Here is an 18663-nt window from a genome sequence, read left to right on the forward strand (position 1 = left end):
TTAATCACTGACCGCAGGAGGTGAATACTCAATGCAGGGAGCCAAATCACCGACCTCAGGAGGCGACCACTCAATGCCGGGAGCCTAATCACGACCTCAGGAGGCGACTACTCAATGCTGGGGGCCTAATCACTGACCACAGGAGGCGACTACTCAATGACGGGAGCCCAATCACCGACCACAGGAGGCGACTACTCAGTGCCTGGAGCCTAATCACCGACCTCAGGAGGCGACTACTCATTGCCGGGAGCCTAATCACAGACTGCAGGAGGCGACTACTCAATGCCGGGAGCCTAATCACTGACCTGAGGAGGTGACAACCCAATGTCGAGAACCTAATCACCGACCGCAGGAGGCGATTACTCAATGCTGAGAGCCTAATCGCCGACCGCAGGAGGTGACTACTCGATGCCGGGAGCCTAGACACTTACCTCAGGAGGCAACCACTCAATGCCGGGAGCCTAATCACCAACCTCAGGAGGCGACTACTCAATTCCGGGAGCCTAAACACCGGCCTCAGGAGGCAACCACTCAATGCCGGGAGCCTAATGACCGACCTCAGGAGGTGACTACCCAATGTTGAGAACCTAATCACCGACCTCAGGAGGCGACTACCCAATGCTGGGAGCCTAATCACCGACCTCAGGAGGCGACTACTCAATGCCGGGAGCCTAAACACCGGCCTCAGGAGGCAACCACTCAATGTCGAGAACCTAATCACCGACCTCAGGAGGTGACTACCCAATGCCGAGAGCCTAATCACCGACCTCAGAAGCCGACTACCCAATGCCGGGAGACTAATCACCAACCTCAGGAGGCGACCACTCAATGCCAGGAGCCTAATCACTGACCTCAGGAGGCGACCTTTCAATGCTGGGAGCCTATTCACCGACCTCAGGAGGCGACTACTCATTGCCGGGGGCCTAATCACCGACCTCAGGAGGCGACCACTCGTTGCCGGGAGCCTAATCATGACCTCAGGAGGCAACTACTCAATGCCGGGAACCTAATCACTGACCTCAGGAGGCGACTACTCAATGCCGGGAGCCTAATCACCGACCTCAGGAGGCGATTACTCAGTGCCAGGAGTCTAATCACCGACTGCAGGAGGCGACCATTCAATGCCGGGAGCCTAATCACCGACCTCAGGAGGCGGCTACTCAATACCGGGAGCCTAATCACTGACCTCAGGAGCCGACTACTCAATGCCGGGAGCCTAATCACCGACCTCAGGAGGCGACTACTAAATGACGGGAGCCTAATCACCGACCTCAGGAGGCGACTACTCATTGCCGGGAGCCTAATCACCGACCTCAGGAGGCGACTACTCAGTGTTGCTGTTTCACAGTGGGACGCCACGGCATCGGTGCTAGCAGAAGCTGGTTACCTGAATATATATATTTTCATGCCACGTGTGCAGTGCAGCTTTTGTGTGGTGGTACTGCGCAGTGCTGGCGCAATGTTTTTTCCATCTAATTGTTCATTCTAATAACTAGTTCCAGAAACAAGAATAAATCGTAGACATACTTTCAGAAATGTATAAAATAAGTATCTGCTCATATATCCAGAGAGTAGCCGCTGCTGCTGGGAGAAGGTAACACACCACTAGACCACCAGGGAAACTTTGCCGACAGTTCATCATGTCAACATATCATGTGTGTATACATGATCAATGTTGACCTAGTCACTGTCGGTAGTAAGACCATGTTGACATGTTTTTATGTAGACAAATCGTACCCCACAACCCTGACACACAAGCCACACTGGCTATATCGCTGTTGTGCAGATTCGCAAGGCGGACGATTACAGATAGACTGCGCATGCGTACGGATCGTAATGCGCAGGCGCGATGCCAAACTGCGAAATAATCCTGCAACTTTTTGGATCGCTAGGCGTACGCAGGTTGACAGGAAGAGGACGTTTGTGGGTGGTAACTGACCGTTTTCTGGGAGTGTCAGGAAAAACGCAGGCGTGCCCAAGCGTTTTCAGGGCGGGTGTGTGACATCAGCTCCGGCCCGATCAGCCTGTTTGTATCGCACTGTAGGAGTAAGTCCTGGCTACGCACACACTGACTGCAAATGGATTTGCAGCGTTAGCAGAGATTTGCGCAAGGCGTACGCAGACTTGCACAGGGCGGATTATCACTCTGTCTGGGCGGCGACTATCTGATCGCAAACCTCTGCAAATTCACAGAGCAGCAATCAGGTCTGAATTATGCCCTGTGTCCTAACTGTGCCATAAAAAAGATTGCTAATCACTAAATGGACAAAGATGTTACTGATCGTTCCATTTCCGGCATCTTGAAGTGAGTATTTGTTTCCGGAACATCTGAGAGTGATCATCCATTTCTAATAGATTGTGGGGTCATTCTGACCCGATCGCACGCTAAAGTTTTTTGCAGCGGTGCGATCAGGTCAGAAATGCGCCGGCGCCGCAGTGCGCCGGCGTATGGCCGCCGGGCGCTGTGCTACGATCGCCTCTGCCTGATTGACAGGCAGAGGCGGTTGATGGGCGGGAGGGGGCGAAACGGCAGCGTTTGGCCGCCGTGTCGTGGGCGCGGTCCGGCCAATGCAGGCGTGGCCGGACAGTGCGGGGAGGGGCCCGCAGTGGCTGTGTGACGTGACACGCAGCCACTGCGGGCCGGGGAACGAAGAGTAGCTCCCGGCCAGAACGCTAAAGCTGCGCTGGCCGGGAGCTACTCTTGCAGTGCAAAGGCATCGCCGCTGTGCGATGCCTTTGCACTTCTGCGGGGGGGGGGGGGGGGGGCGCCACTGACATGCGGGGCAGACTAGCCCTGTGCTGGGCGTCCCCCCGCATGTCTGAGTTCAGGATCGTAGCTGTGCTAAATTTTGCACAGCTACGATCAACTCGGAATGACCCCTTATATTTCATCACGAATCACTGAGATGATACTGTACACAGATAGCTCTAGAATATACATCTGAATATGAGAATGTTCATGTGTGGGAAAAGATCCTCATAAAGTTCTAGGTCAATCCTTCCCGATTTTCCTTGTGCATTATCGCTTTCGATGGTTTAAATGACACTTAAGATTGTAACACTTGGTATAATATTTTTAATTGTAAATATACAAATTAGGATTCCAATTCTAGCCGTGGCTCCTACTTGGGTGGAGGAGAAGGCCTGCCGTGTTTCCGCTGCATTGTCCCCTCCGCCGCCCAAGTCCCGGCACCTGTACTATGTGGTTCATAGACGCTGGGAACCGGCGCATAAGTGGCAACGGTACTGCCTATGCGCAAAACCCCAGCTCCTATGGACTGCATCGACTGCAGTCCGTAAAAGCCGGCTAGGGCTGACAATCAAGTAGGGAGTGGCTTCCTAAAGGAAACCAGCTCTCGGCTAATTGCAGCCCGGTCTGGCAGTCCCGGAGGGAGGAAACGCTGCTATAGAAATCTTTAAAAATCCGGAGCGCCCGGTACATAGCCCCTGTTTGCTGGTACAGACAATAAAAAATAGTACTGTACCTGCTAAAACGTTACAGTTGTAGGGTGTGTGTAAGCTTGGCCCAATAGGATACTGTGGAAATTCCTGTCAGGCTTGATTGACGACCCTACACTTTGACAGATGTAATGGAAAGTGTGGGAGGGTGACCAAGTTATGCGCAAGACACACCCTCTGTTCAGATGGCCACGCCTCCACACTGTACCTAAATGCAGTGTTGTGACATGCAACTAATACTCAAGATCTGATTGTCTGCTGAGCATCTAATGCCAGTTTTCAAATGTCCTCTGACACTTTAAAAAAAAAAAAATGGTTCGTGTGATATTCGTGGGCGTGGCCTGTATGTTATGGACGCAAAAACACGAGCCTCTATCAACGCTCCTGAAAATCATCATAAGTGCGGAAGCAGCAATGTGCTCGCATCTGGTAAACATTACAAGCCCTGACATGGAAATGAATATCGGTGCTTGTGAAATGTGGACGTATTTTGAACAGTAACCAACCCCTAAAATAACGCTGATTATAGGAGAAGGTTTCCAAGTGAATTCTGATCATTTCTTGCATGGAATTCCCAGACTCTCTACAAGGACAATAACACCTGCTACATTCCGTCTTCCAGCTGCTGAGACCGGACTCACCTCAGTGTTGTGAAATACGCTTCTGGATCTATTCTGTTTATTTATTCAGAATTTGGAGCAACATGGAAAAATGGCCCCTGGGAAGCCTCTCACTCAGGGGAGATGGTTGGTTGCTATGGGTAATTTCTCTCTCAATGGGCGGGATGTATTAACATACATCGCCGACCTTGCAGCGATGTTGATCGCATATGTACTAACATATGCGATCAACATTGCAATGCGGTGACGGAGGCCCCCCGCGATACCTGTGAGGTGGTGTGTGGGGTCTCAGTCACCTTCCTGGGCTCTCCACACTCCCCCCACTCTCCAGGCTGTCCCCGGCGCCTCCTCCTACCCCCTGCAGCTGGAAGGACCTCCGGATGCGTTGCTAGGGGGAGGAGGAGTCTACTTTCCGGGTCCAGGCTTCCTGGAAGAAGGTATGCTGGGGAGGAGGAGGGGCGGAGGCGGGGGGCGGCGGAGGTGGCGGCTGGCGATAAGAAGCCCATAGGCTTCTAAAGGAGCGGCAAAAACCCGGCAGCCAGAACTTAGTACACTTGAAAATGCGGTAAAACCACCAAAAAGGGGAGGGGGGGGGGGGTTACCGCATTTTTCCTTAGTACATCCCGACCTCTCTCTTTAGAAGACTTGATACATTTCCCTCTAGATCATTTAGCAGTGCCCCTCGCAGTGACTGTAGAAGGGAATAGCGAGCCTGTGTTTCGGATATTATTACGCTAGGGTGGAAATTATTATTATTTTTTTTTGTCTTTCTACATACCCTCCAACATTGTACACACAAAAATCGGTACAAAGTCCCAGGAGTGAGGGGACATCAGGACTGTCTGTATTACATGTGTCCTGAGAGTGAGGAGACACCGGGACTGTCTGTATTACATGTGTCCTGAGAGTGAGGTGACACCAGGACTGTGTGTATTACATGTGTCCTGAGAGTGAGGGGACACCGGGACTGTCTGTATTACATGTGTCCTGAGAGTGAGGGGACACCGGGACTGTCTGTATTACACGTGTCCTGAGAGTGAGGGGACACTGGGACTGTCTGTATTACATGTGTCCTGAGAGTGAGGGGACACCGGGACTGTCTGTATTACATGTGACCTGAGAGTGAGGGGACACCGGGACTGTCTGTATTATATGTGTCCTGAGAGTGAGGGGACACCGGGAGTGTCTGTATTACATGTGCCCTGAGAGTGAGGGGACACCGGGACTGTCTATATTACATGTGTCCTGAGAATGAGGGGACACCGGGACTGTCTGTATTATACCTGTCCTGAGAGTGAGGGGACACCGGGATTGTCTGTATTACATGTGTCCTGAGAGTGAGGGGACACCGGGACTGTCTGTATTATACCTGTCCTGAGAGTGAGGGGACACCGGGATTGTCTGTATTACACGTGTCCTGAGAGTGAGGGGACACCAGGACTGTGTGTATTACATGTGTCCTGAGAGTGAGAGGACACCGGGACTGTCTGTATTACATGTGTCATGAGAGTGAGGGGACACCGGGACTGTCTGTATTACATGTGTCCTGAGAGTGAGGGGACATCGGGACTGTCTGTATTACATGTGTCCTGAGACTGAGGGGACACCGGGACTGTCTGTAATACACGTGTGCTGAGAGTGAGGGTACACCGGGACTGTCTGTATTACACGTGTCCTGAGAGTGAGGGGACACCGGGACTGGCTGTATTACATGTGTCCTGAGAGTGAGGGGACACCGGGACTGTCTGTATTATATGTGTCCTGAGAGTGAGGGGACACCAGGACTGTGTGTATTACATGTGTCCTGAGAGTGAGGAGACATCGGGACTGTCTGTATTACATGTGTCCTGAGAGTGAGATGACACCGGGACTGTCTGTATTACATGTGTACTGAGAGTGAGGGGACACAGGTACTGTCTATATTACATGTGTCCTGAGGGTGAGGGGACACCGGGACTGTCTGTATTACATGTGTCCTGAGAGTGAGGAGACACCGGGACTGTCTGTATTACATGTGTCCTGAGAGTGAGGGGACACCGGGACTGTCTGTATTACACGTGTCCTGAGAGTGAGGGGACACCGGGACTGTCTGTATTACACGTGTCCTGAGAGTGAGGGAACACCGGGACTGTCTGTATTACACGTGTACCGAGAGTGAGGGGACACCGGGACTGTCTGTATTACACGTGTCCTGAGAGTGAGAGGACATCGGGACTGTCTGTATTACACGTGTCCTGAGAGTGAGGGGACACCGGGACTGTCTGTAGTACATGTGTCCTGAGAGTGAGGGGATACCGGGACTGTCTGTATTACATGTGTCCTGAGAGTGAGGGGACACGGGGACTGTCTGTATTACACGTGTCCTGAGAGTGAGGGGACATCGGGACTGTCTGTATTACACGTGTCCTGAGAGTGAGGGGACACAGGGACTGTCTGTATTACATGTGTCCTGAGAGTGAGGGGACATCGGGACTGTCTGTATTACATGTGTCCTGAGAGTGAGGGGACACCGGGACTGTCTGTATTACATGTGTCCTGAGAGTGAGGGGACACCGGGACTGTCTGTATTACATGTCTCCTGAGAGTGAGGGGACACCGGGACTGTTTGTATTACACGTGTCCTGAGAGTGAGGGGACACCGGGACTGTCTGTATTACATGTGTCCTGAGAGTGAGGGGACACCGGGACTGTCTGTGTTACATGTGTTCTGAGAGTGAGGGGACACCAGGACTGTCTGTATTACATGTGTCCTGAGAGTGAGGGGACACCGGGACTGTCTGTATTACATGTGTCCTGAGAGTGAGGGGACACCGGGACTGTCTGTATTACACGTGTCCTGAGAGTGAGGGGACACCGGGACTGTCTGTATTACATGTGTCCTGAGAGTGAGGGGACACCGGGAGTGTCTGTATTACATGTGTCCTGAGAGTGAGGGGACACCGGGACTGTCTGTATTACACGTGTCCTGAGAGTGAGGGGACACTGGGAGTGTCTGTATTACACGTGTCCTGAGAGCAGGGCTGGTGCTAGGGTGTTCGGCGCCCTCCTGCAAACTATAAATTTTGCGCCCTCCTACAAATACATATGTGGTCACTCTCATCCTACCCGCAATCAGCAGCATAGCAATTGCAACTAGCTCCTACAATCTGCCATCCATTCATGGGAATGTATGCACCATGCGATCCTATGGATCACGTGTGCATACACACGCACGCATGCGTACACTCATGGGCACACTAATAACTGCAAATTAATTGCATTTGCTGTGATTAGCCTTTAAGCTGAGAAGGGATACATCTATATTTCCTCTTGACATGTCTCTTTACAATGTTTCATAGTTTGAAATGTAATGTGCAATGCAGTATGATGCAGATGGTGAGAGTCAGTGGGTGACTGTTTCTATTACACGTGTCCTGAGAGTGAGGGGACATCGGGACTGTCTGTATTACACGTGTCCTGAGAGTGAGGGGACATCGGGACTGTGTGTATTACAAGTCTGCCAGCTATTCCGGGGGAGCAGGAGGACTACCCGAAAAATAGGGAGTCTCCCGCAGTGCCGTAACTAGGCATTTTAGCGCTGTGTGCAAGAAACGACATAGGCGCCCCCCCCCATGCAAGATAGGGGCAGCGCGCCGCAGGCGCGTGAAAAATATATAGGGGCGTGGCTTCATGGGGAAGGGGCGTGACCACAAAATAATAGCAATTCATACTACGGTGCACAGTAGTCTCCATTATTCAAATTACGCTGCACAGTAGCGCCACTACACCAGGTAGAGCCCCTTTTCTACATTACAGCAGACAGCATCCCCCTTTTTACACATTACAGCAGACAGTCCCCCTTTTTACACATTGCGGCAGCCAGTCCCCCTTTTTACACATTGCGGCAGCCAGGACCCCTTTTTACACATTGCGGCAGCCAGTCCCCTTTTTTACACATTGCGGCAGCCAGTCCCCCTTTTTACACATTGCGGCAGCCAGGACCCCTTTTTACACATTGCGGCAGCCAGGCCCCCTTTTTACACATTGCGGCAGCCAGGTCCCCTTTTTACACATTGCGGCAGCCAGGCCCCCTTTTTACACATTGCGGCAGCCAGGCCCTCTTTTACACATTGCGGCAGCCAGGACCCCTTTTTACACATTGCGGCAGCCAGGCCCCCTTTTTACACATTGCGGCAGCCAGGCCCCCTTTTTACACATTGCGGCAGCCAGGACCCCTTTTTACACATTGCGGCAGCCAGGACCTCTTTTTACACATTGCGGCAGCCAGGCCCCCTTTTTACACATTGCGGCAGCCAGGCCCCCTTTTTACACATTGCGGCAGCCAGGCCCCCTTTTTACACATTGCGGCAGCCAGGCCCCCTTTTTACGCATTGCGGCAGCCAGGACCCCTTTTTACACATTATGGCAGACGGTGTCCCCCAGAGAGAGAGAGAAAGAGAGAGAGAAAGAGAGAGAGGGATATACTTACCTTCTCCCCGCTGACAAGCTCCTCGTGCTGGCATCTCCCTCTCTGTGCAGGCAGATGAGAAGGAGGAGGAGGGAGGGGGACTGGAGCCGCAGCAGCGCTATTTCATTGGTAGTAAGCGCCGCTGCAGCATCCCCCTCTCCTTCCGTATTGGTTGCCTGGCGCTGCTGTGGATGCTGGGATGGAGGAACTGCATCCCAGCATCCACAGCAGCGCCGGGCAGCCTATACGGAAGGAGAGGGGGATGCTGCAGCGGCGCTTACTACCAATGAAATAGCGCTGCTGCAGCTCCCTGCTCCCCCTCCCTCTTCCTCCTTCTCACCTGCCCGGCGCTGCTCTCTCCTCCAGCGTGGCTGCGGCGCACGGCGCAGAGACTTCAGAGGCGGCATGTAATGAGTCAATTTGACTCATTACATGCCGCTGGCCGTGCGCCCTCAGGGCAACTGCGCTGTGTGCCAAGCCACTTGGCACACACGTAGTTACGGCCCTGGTCTCCCGCATCTTCCAAGACAGTAGGCAAGTATGCAGCAGCCCCTAATTAGCAGTGCCACGATTTCTGCATTATTCTGCAGGGCCACAATTACATGTAAATCAGGTCATCAGGCCTCTGGACGTCCCATTTCACTGGGGAAGAGAGCAGGATGTGACAGGCTGGTCTACTCCTGTGAAAGGGGTGGTATTCATGTGACCGGCGGTCGGGAGACCGACGGTCACATGACTACACCGATATCCCGCCCCCTCACTATCCCGATGGTCAGCATGCCGACCAACAGGGACTATTTCCACTCGTGGGTGTCCACGACACCCATAGAGTGGGAATAGAACCCGTGGCGACCGCAGATTGCCACCGAGCCCGCAGCGTAGCGTGCGCAGCGAGCCCGCATGGGGCTTGCTGCACTCGCCCCTCCCCGCCGTGATCCCGGCATCGGTAGGCTGAGAAAAGCTGCACCCCCTGCCGCTAGGGTAGATACACACACCTTTGACAGAAGTGGAGGCAGAACATAAAAAAGGGTAGAATTCAATGAAAAAATGAAACAAATGTAATTACCTGCCACACTTTTTAAGGTGGGTCAGCGCACTACAAGGGGATTGTAAGCTTGCGAGCAGGGCCCTCCTACCTCTATGTCTGTCTGTTCTTGCCCGGTATTGTTCTATAACTGTTGTTCTAATCGTAAAGCGCAGCGGGATATCCTGCGCTATATAAGAAACTGTTAATAAATACATAAAATAAATGACACATGCAGAAACGGTAGTTTCCACATATTTGATGTAACGGCCCATTCAGCTTCTGTTCTGCCGTAGGCACTAGTTTTTGCTGTGCTTTTTGAGCGTTGTACTAGCATTGGTTGCATAGCTGGGCGTTACGGTTCTTTCGCCACAGAAATCACCCCTCCCCATTTATCCGGGCTTGGGACCGGCTATGAGATTCACATAGGCTGGGTTGGTGACCTCCAGAGGTAGGTGTTGTGGCCTCTGGAGGATTTTTTTGTGGCCGAGGCAGCAGCCTCTGATGTCTTGTGGCCAGGCCGGTCTTATGGCCGGGCAGCTGCCTCTGGTGATGTCTTATGGCCAGACAGCAGCCTCTGGTGATGTTTTGTGGTCGGGCAGTTGGACAGCAGGCTCTACAGTTATAAAGGTGTACACCTGAAGAAGTAGTGGCACAGCGACACACAGTAGAGGAGTAGGAATAACATGGTTAATCCGAGAAAATACCTGCCGATGTTTAACATGGTTGCAATAGCCTCTGGATCATTGAACTTATGTCCTCCTGTGTTACCTAGGGCAACCAACCTGAATCCAGCCTTCCTCTTCCCCTGTAGCCAGCAGTAGTATATTCCTCCATCACTTTTCTCTACAGCACGGAAGTTCAGATGGTCTCCATAGTCTATTGTCACTCTCCTATTATCGTAATGCCCGACTAAGTAATCTGATAGCATTAGTCTAATGTCCTCTTTTTCATCCTCTTTATCCCAAGCTACAGATTGTCCTGGTTTGGCTCCTGGGCATTGAAGGGTCAGAGGGTCGCTGTCACGATCCGGGTATCTGGACGCCATTTCTTACCCATCAGATGCCTCCTAAGGCTGGCTCAGCGCTCCAGGACCGGATCCCATCTGTTATCCTTATGTTCACATTCCTGCATCCTCTCCTGTCTCTCTGAGACGCTGTCACAGTAACGCCTTATTACATCTGGCATGGCGTCTCCCGCGGGCTCCGCCGCCGTCCCTGAGCTTCTGCATGCAGAGTGTCAGAGTGGCGATTACGTCAGCCGCGGCCTCCGCTGTGTCCGCGTGGTTGGATGTGCACTTGTCAGCCTGGCGTCTCCTGTCTCCAGTGGCCGGCGCCGCCATTACTGTTTTCATTACCACATGGATTACAAACCAAACTTCCCTCCAAGTGTCTGCATGGGCGCAGCCATCTTGGATTCTGTCAGCTGATCATTTCCTCCAATCTGTTGTCAGTATTGTTAATCTGCATAATTGCCTAGCCAATCCCTTCCTTGCTGCAGGTATAAATACACTGTACCTGAGCAAGGAAGGCGTCAGTGCTTTGGTTGTCAAACCTAGTTCCTGTTTGTCTCTCTCCTGTGATTGTCTTCCAGGTTCCAGCTCCTGTCTCAAGACTTCCACCATAGAGACCCGCACCAGCATTCCACCTGCGGTGTAGCCTGACTCTCCAATCCATTGTGGATTCATCTGTTTCCAGCTACAACATTACCTGCTTCCAGCTCAGCTTCCAGCAGAGTACAGCTTCCCTTAAAGGGCCGGTGTCCTTTCTACACTTTACCACTCTCCACCGGTATTATTATTTCTCCGCTCTCAAGTTCTACATTTCAGTTCATATTTCATCGCTCCCAAGTTCATTTATTATTTAACTGGTTCCAGCCAGTATCCACTCCGTGCTAACAACAGTCTGGTTCCAGCCAGTATCCACAGCAGCTGTTTTATCTTCAGCAACCCAGCTTTTCCTGGAACACCAGCTGGCACAATCCTGGGTTATCTCCATTGCTACAGTCGGGCCTGGTAAGGACTTTCCATCTAGAAGATCATAAGAACTATCTCACACTACCAGTGCCCTGTGGCTCCTGCCATCCTGTAGTACCCAGGAACTGTATTTATTCTTTGCTGACTTTTACGTTTTCTTTTACTGCTGCTGTGTTGCGGAGTTGTCATAATAAACATCATTGACTTTTATCCAAGTTGTCGTGGTCACGCCTTCGGGCAGTTATTATTCATGTTACTTACATGTCCAGGGGTCTGATACAACCTCCCAGGTTCCGGTACATCTCAGCCCCTACAACTGAGGCTGCCTCCCGTCAGCTCAGGCCCTCAGTTGTGACAGTAAGCACTGACCTAATGAATCCAGCCGGAGACCAGGATCAAGCGGCCAGGCCGATGCAAGAACTGGCAGCCCGACTAGAACATCAGGAGGCTGCACAGGGCCACATCATCCGCTGTCTCCAGGATCTCTCTACTCGGCTGGATGGGATTCAGACAACTCTCCGTGGATCAGGCGCGTCTGGTGCGTCAACCACAGTGACTCCAGCTATAACCCCACCCACCTTACCCATTTCTGCTCCACGTCTTCATCTTCCAACGCCAGCAAAATTTGACGGATCTCCAAGATTCTGCAGGGGATTTCTCAACCAGTGTGAGATTCAGTTTGAGCTACAACCTGGCAATTTTCCCAGTGACCGTACAAAATTGCCTACATTATTTCTCTTCTCAGTGGCTCAGCCCTTGATTGGGCATCACCGTTATGGGAGAGGTCCGACACCCTGCTATCTTCCTACACTGCCTTCGTGTCAACATTCAGGCGCATCTTCGACGAGCCAGGCCGGGTAACCTCAGCTTCATCCGAGATTCTCCGTTTACGCCAGGGGTCACGTACTGTAGGACAATATCTTATACAGTTCCAGATCCTGGCATCTGAACTGGCATGGAACGACGAGGCCCTGTATGCTGCATTCTGGCATGGTTTATCCGAGCGTATTAAAGATGAGTTAGCTACCAGAGACTTACCCTCCAAGTTAGATGAGCTAATCTCACTTTGTACGAAAGTGGACTTACGTTTCAGAGAGAGAGCAATTGAGCGTGGAAGATCATCTGCTCCAAAATCTTCTGCTCCTCCTCCTCGCCAACTGTCACCAACTAAAGATGAACCCATGCAAATTGGCCGTTCCCGTTTAACTCCTGCTGAGCGCCGAAGACGTGTCTCTGAGTCTCTTTGTCTTTACTGTGCAGCTCCGTCTCACACCATCAATGCCTGTCCCGAACGTCCGGGAAAACTCCAAACCCTAGCTCGCCCAGGAGAGGGCCGGCTAGGAGTAATGATCTCCTCTCCATCTCCTCATGATTGTAATCTCCCAGTCTCGCTTCAAGTTGCTCAACGTTATCGGAACGTCATTGCCCTCCTTGATTCCGGAGCAGCTGGGAACTTTATTACTGAAGCCTATGTTAAACGGTGGTCCCTACCCACCGAGAGACTTCCTTCCTCCTTTTCCTTAACTGCCGTGGATGGCAGTAAAATTTTTGATACTGTTATTGCTCTAAGGACTCTACCAGTTCGTCTGAGAGTGGGAGTTCTTCATTCCGAACTTATTTCACTTTTAGTGATTCCAAGAGCCACACATCCTGTGGTCCTGGGCCTTCCATGGCTCCGTCTTCACAATCCTACAATTGATTGGACGACTACGCAAATTCTGGCATGGGGTCCCTCCTGTGCTGAGACATGTTTGTTTAAAGTGATGCCTGTCTGTTCTTCCTCCCCCAGGTCGTCTGATGTTCCACCTCCTCCATATCAAGATTTCACGGATGTGTTCAGTAAAGCTTCTGCTGATATCCTTCCTCCTCATAGAGAATGGGACTGCCCGATTGATCTCGTTCCAGGGAAGGTTCCACCTCGAGGCCGAACTTATCCGTTGTCTCTGCCTGAGACGCATTCTATGGAGGAATACATTAAAGAGAACCTAGCAAAGGGGTTCATTGGACCTTCTTCTTCTCCAGCCGGCGCAGGCTTCTTTTTTGTAAAAAAGAAAGATGGTGGTCTGCGGCCGTGCATCGACTACAGAGGTTTGAACGACATTACCATCAAGAACCGTTATCCTTTACCCCTGATTACTGAGCTCTTTGACAGAGTTAGCGGAGCTACCATCTTTACAAAGCTGGACTTGCGAGGTGCATACAATCTCATCCGGATCCGTGAGGGTGACGAGTGGAAGACCGCCTTTAACACCCGTGACGGACATTATGAGTACCTCGTCATGCCCTTCGGATTGAGCAATGCTCCAGCTGTCTTCCAGCATTTTGTCAATGAGATCTTCAGAGACATTCTATACCGTCATGTCGTGGTCTATCTAGACGATATCCTCATTTTTGCCAACGATTTAGAGGAGCATCGTTTTTGGGTTAAAGAGGTTCTGTCCCGTCTCCGTGTCAATCATCTCTATTGCAAATTAGAAAAATGCGTCTTTGAAGTCAAGTCCATTCCGTTTCTAGGGTACATTGTGTCCGGTTCCGGACTAGAGATGGATCCTGAGAAACTACAAGCAATCCAAAATTGGCCGGTACCCTTAACCCTCAAAGGGGTCCAGAGGTTCTTAGGGTTCGCCAACTATTACCGAAAGTTTATACGAGACTTTTCCACCATTGTGGCGCCTATTACTGCTTTCACTAAAAAGGGTGCTAACCCGTCCAAGTGGTCTGAAGAAGCCATGCAAGCATTTCATCTTTTAAAACAAAGGTTCATCTCTGCGCCTGTTCTGAAACAGCCTGACATCGACTCTCCTTTCATCTTAGAGGTGGATGCCTCCTCCGTTGGAGTAGGAGCGGTGTTATCTCAGAGGGCTAAAGATGGCCATTTACACCCTTGCAGTTTCTTCTCCCGGAAGTTCTCCCCAGCTGAGCGCAACTATGCCATTGGCGACCAGGAGTTGCTAGCCATCAAGCTCGCTCTAGAAGAGTGGAGGTATCTGTTGGAGGGAGCTTCTCATTCAATCACCATACTTACAGACCACAAGAACCTTTTATACCTGAAGGGCGCACAATGTCTCAACCCTCGTCAGGCCAGATGGGCACTTTTCTTTTCCAGGTTCGACTTTAAACTCCAGTTCTGTCCGGGCTCTCAGAATCGCAAGGCCGATGCCCTTTCCCGCTCATGGGAGCAAGAAAATGAGTCAGAGTCTTCAGACAAGCATCCTATTATAAATCCGTTGGCATTCTCCACGGTAGGGATGGACTCTACGCCCCCATCAGGGAAAAGTTTTGTGAAGCCGATGCTAAGGAAGAAGCTCATGCATTGGGCCCATGCTTCCCGTTTTGCCGGACATACAGGTATCCAAAAAACCCTGGAGTTTATCTCTAGGTCCTATTGGTGGCCAACTCTGAAAAAGGACGTCTTGGAGTTTATTGCATCTTGCCCAAAGTGTGCCCAACATAAAGTATCCCGCCAGTCGCCTGCAGGGCAACTGGTTCCACTATCCGTTCCCCGTCGACCATGGACCCACTTGTCGATGGATTTCATTACAGACTTACCCATGTGCAACAAGTTCAATACCATCTGGGTGGTAGTTGACCGGTTCACCAAGATGGCACACTTCATTCCTCTCACCGGTCTTCCGTCAGCTTCCAAGTTGGCTCAAGTATTCATACAAGAGATCTTCCGACTCCACGGTCTTCCTGAAGAAATTATCTCAGATCGAGGAGTTCAATTCACAGCCAAATTCTGGCGAAGTTTATGTCAAGTCCTCCAAGTCAAGCTAAAGTTTTCCACGGCTTACCATCCTCAGACCAATGGTCAAACCGAGAGGGTGAATCAGGACTTGGAGGCCTTCCTCCGCATCTATGTGTCCTCCTCTCAAGATGACTGGGTTCAATTACTTCCCTGGGCCGAGTTCTGTCATAACAACCAGTATCATTCTTCATCTGCTTCAACACCATTCTTCACTAACTTTGGATTCCACCCTAAAGTTCCTGAGTTCCAACCGCTTCCAGCAACTTCTGTTCCCGCAGTGGATATCACCTTGCATCAGTTTGCCAATATCTGGTAGAACGTACGATCAGCTCTGCTCAAGGCATCGTTCAGGTACAAGAAGTTTGCGGATAAGAAGCGTCGAGCAGTTCCTGCTCTCAAGGTGGGTGATCGGGTATGGTTATCCATGAAGAATTTGAGGTTAAGAGTTCCCAGTATGAAGTTTGCACCTCGCTATATCGGTCCTTTCAAGATTGAACAAGTCATCAATCCTGTTGCTTACAGACTCCAGTTGCCTCCCTTCTTAAAAATACCCAGGACATTCCATGTTTCCCTGTTGAAACCGCTGATCTTGAATCGGTTTCATTCCTCACTTCCTCCAACTCCGAAAGTCCAAACTCAACGAGGCGTTGAGTATGAAGTGGCCAAGATCCTGGACTCACGTCACCGTTACGGTCAACTACAGTATCTTATTGACTGGAAGGGTTACGGCCCTGAGGAACGTTCATGGACCAATGCTTCTGATGTCCATGCTCCTGCCTTGGTCCGGAGATTCCATTCCAAGTTTCCTCAAAAGCCAAAGAAGTGTCCTGGGGCCACTCCTAAACTGGGGGGTGCTGTCACGATCCGGGTATCTGGACGCCATTTCTTACCCATCAGATGCCTCCTAAGGCTGGCTCAGCGCTCCAGGACCGGATCCCATCTGTTACCTAATGTTCACATTCCTGCATCCTCTCCTGTCTCTCTGAGACGCTGTCACAGTAACGCCTTATTACATCTGGCATGGCGTCTCCCGCGGGCTCCGCCGCCGTCCCTGAGCTTCTGCATGCAGAGTGTCAGAGTGGCGATTACGTCAGCCGCGGCCTCCGCTGTGTCCGCGTGGTTGGATGTGCACTTGTCAGCCTGGCGTCTCCTGTCTCCAGTGGCCGGCGCCGCCATTACTGTTTTCATTACCACATGGATTACAAACCAAACTTCCCTCCAAGTGTCTGCATGGGCGCAGCCATCTTGGATTCTGTCAGCTGATCATTTCCTCCAATCTGTTGTCAGTATTGTTAATCTGCATAATTGCCTAGCCAATCCCTTCCTTGCTGCAGGTATAAATACACTGTACCTGAGCAAGGAAGGCGTTAGTGCTTTGGTTGTCAAACCTAGTTCCTGTTTGTCTCTCTCCTGTGATTGTCTTCCAGGTTCCAGCTCCTGTCTCAAGACTTCCACCATAGAGACCCGCACCAGCATTCCACCTGCGGTGTAGCCTGACTCTCCAATCCATTGTGGATTCATCTGTTTCCAGCTACAACATTACCTGCTTCCAGCTCAGCTTCCAGCAGAGTACAGCTTCCCTTAAAGGGCCGGTGTCCTTTCTACACTTTACCACTCTCCACCGGTATTATTATTTCTCCGCTCTCAAGTTCTACATTTCAGTTCATATTTCATCGCTCCCAAGTTCATTTATTATTTAACTGGTTCCAGCCAGTATCCACTCCGTGCTAACAACAGTCTGGTTCCAGCCAGTATCCACAGCAGCTGTTTTATCTTCAGCAACCCAGCTTTTCCTGGAACACCAGCTGGCACAATCCTGGGTTATCTCCATTGCTACAGTCGGGCCTGGTAAGGACTTTCCATCTAGAAGATCATAAGAACTATCTCACACTACCAGTGCCCTGTGGCTCCTGCCATCCTGTAGTACCCAGGAACTGTATTTATTCTTTGCTGACTTTTACGTTTTCTTTTACTGCTGCTGTGTTGCGGAGTTGTCATAATAAACATCATTGACTTTTATCCAAGTTGTCGTGGTCACGCCTTCGGGCAGTTATTATTCATGTTACTTACATGTCCAGGGGTCTGATACAACCTCCCAGGTTCCGGTACATCTAAGCCCCTACAACTGAGGCTGCCTCCCGTCAGCTCAGGCCCTCAGTTGTGACAGTCGCCTTCTGGAATAGTGTACATTTCAGCTGGTACCTTGGGTATCTTGGGAAACCAAGGAATATGTTTCTTGACAGCTTTTATCATACGTTTTATAAAGTTGAGAATCTTTTCGAGGAAGCTTAGTGGTGTCTTTCTGCAGGGGGACGTACAGCGTCTGATCAGGACCTCTGGTCTGCGATCAGCAACATATTTCTTAATTTTTGCTGGAACGGCGCCTGAGCCACAAGGTGCCTCTTTTTTAGCCATGAACAGGTATCTCGGTAACAGGTAGTCACTCTGCACAAAGCATAAGCCCAGTCTCCTTTGCTCTCCTTTCACATCACACCGATCACATGTGGACCAGTCCGAAAAAGAAGTGAAGACCGTAAAGTGTCTCTTTCTCAGGTCTTCTTGTTCATGTAGGGTATGGTTCTCAATTGTTGTATAAGACGTTCTGGACTCCTGGATGTCAATATCATAGCCATAGAAAAACTGCTTGTCCCATGTGCCGCACAGATAGTGTCCAGAATCTTTTACCTGTGCCTTAAATATCACCAGGTCAAACATTTGCATGCTGAACCTCAGCAGGGCGTCAGTGTTGCTGTGCAGGTTCTTACTATCAAGTCGGGTTCCACCGTCGATGTCTGTAAACACCCGGGAAAGCTCCCCACCCAGGTTCTTCTGGTAGTACCACACTACAGACTCAATCTCGTCTGGCTTACAGTGGCATTCCAACTTGATGGTCATGTCCGACAGGTATGCCGCTGTGTCATACACCAGGAATGATGGGCAGTGCATGGTCCTGAAGACATCCTTCTTCTCCACAATCTCAAAGCCACAAGCTGGCGTGATGTTAATCAGGAAAGCCACAAGACATAAAAGGTGACGACTCCACGGAGCCATCACCGCAGAGCCGGATTAAAGGGGGGGGGGGTCACAGGAGGTAAGTAACCCCGGGCCCCATCTGTCTTGGGGCCCCCCATGGTCAGCATTTAGTTTGATGTGTTTTTTTTTTAACGTTTCTAGACGGCACACGGGTGTTGGGTAGTGCTGTAGCTTCACCTGGCTGCCGGAGCCGCAATGATTAATGGGCACCGGCAGCTACAGTACATGCTGAGCATCGGCAGCTGGGCACACTGACTGCACACAAGTGCAGTGCATTACTGGGAGCTGATTAAGTCCCAGGAGACTTTGCACTAAAGGTCAGAGAGGCATATGCTGAGCTCTGATTGGTGGAGCTCA

At 51.0% G+C, this 18663-nt stretch overlaps 1 protein-coding gene across 1 annotated transcript; it reads right to left on the bottom strand.

Annotated features, from left to right (window-relative positions):
* Nucleotides 1–9928: 9928 nt before the first annotated feature.
* On the bottom strand, nucleotides 9929–18324 carry LOC134980005 (Ig-like V-type domain-containing protein FAM187A). Its single transcript, XM_063946600.1, has 3 exons — nucleotides 17462–18324; nucleotides 10258–10587; nucleotides 9929–10166 (listed from the first exon to the last, which is right to left on the bottom strand). The coding sequence occupies exons 1-3, from the start codon at nucleotides 18322–18324 to the stop codon at nucleotides 9929–9931; spliced, it is 1431 nt and encodes a 476-aa protein (XP_063802670.1).
* Between the last annotated feature and the right edge of the window lie 339 nt (nucleotides 18325–18663).

Source organism: Pseudophryne corroboree, chromosome 12, assembly GCF_028390025.1.
Source record: "Pseudophryne corroboree isolate aPseCor3 chromosome 12, aPseCor3.hap2, whole genome shotgun sequence".
NCBI lineage: Eukaryota > Metazoa > Chordata > Amphibia > Anura > Myobatrachidae > Pseudophryne > Pseudophryne corroboree.

Coding starts and splice junctions, on each gene's coding strand:
- LOC134980005 (XM_063946600.1), bottom strand. CDS start 18,324: ATGGCTCCGTGGAGTCGTCACCTTTTATGTCTTGTGGCTTTCCTGATT. Junction 10,588..17,461: donor CCCAAGGTACCAGCTGAAAT/GTACACTATTCC, acceptor AATGGCGTCCAG/ATACCCGGATCGTGACAGCG. Junction 10,167..10,257: donor ACCATGTTAAACATCGGCAG/GTATTTTCTCGG, acceptor TTATAACTGTAG/AGCCTGCTGTCCAACTGCCC.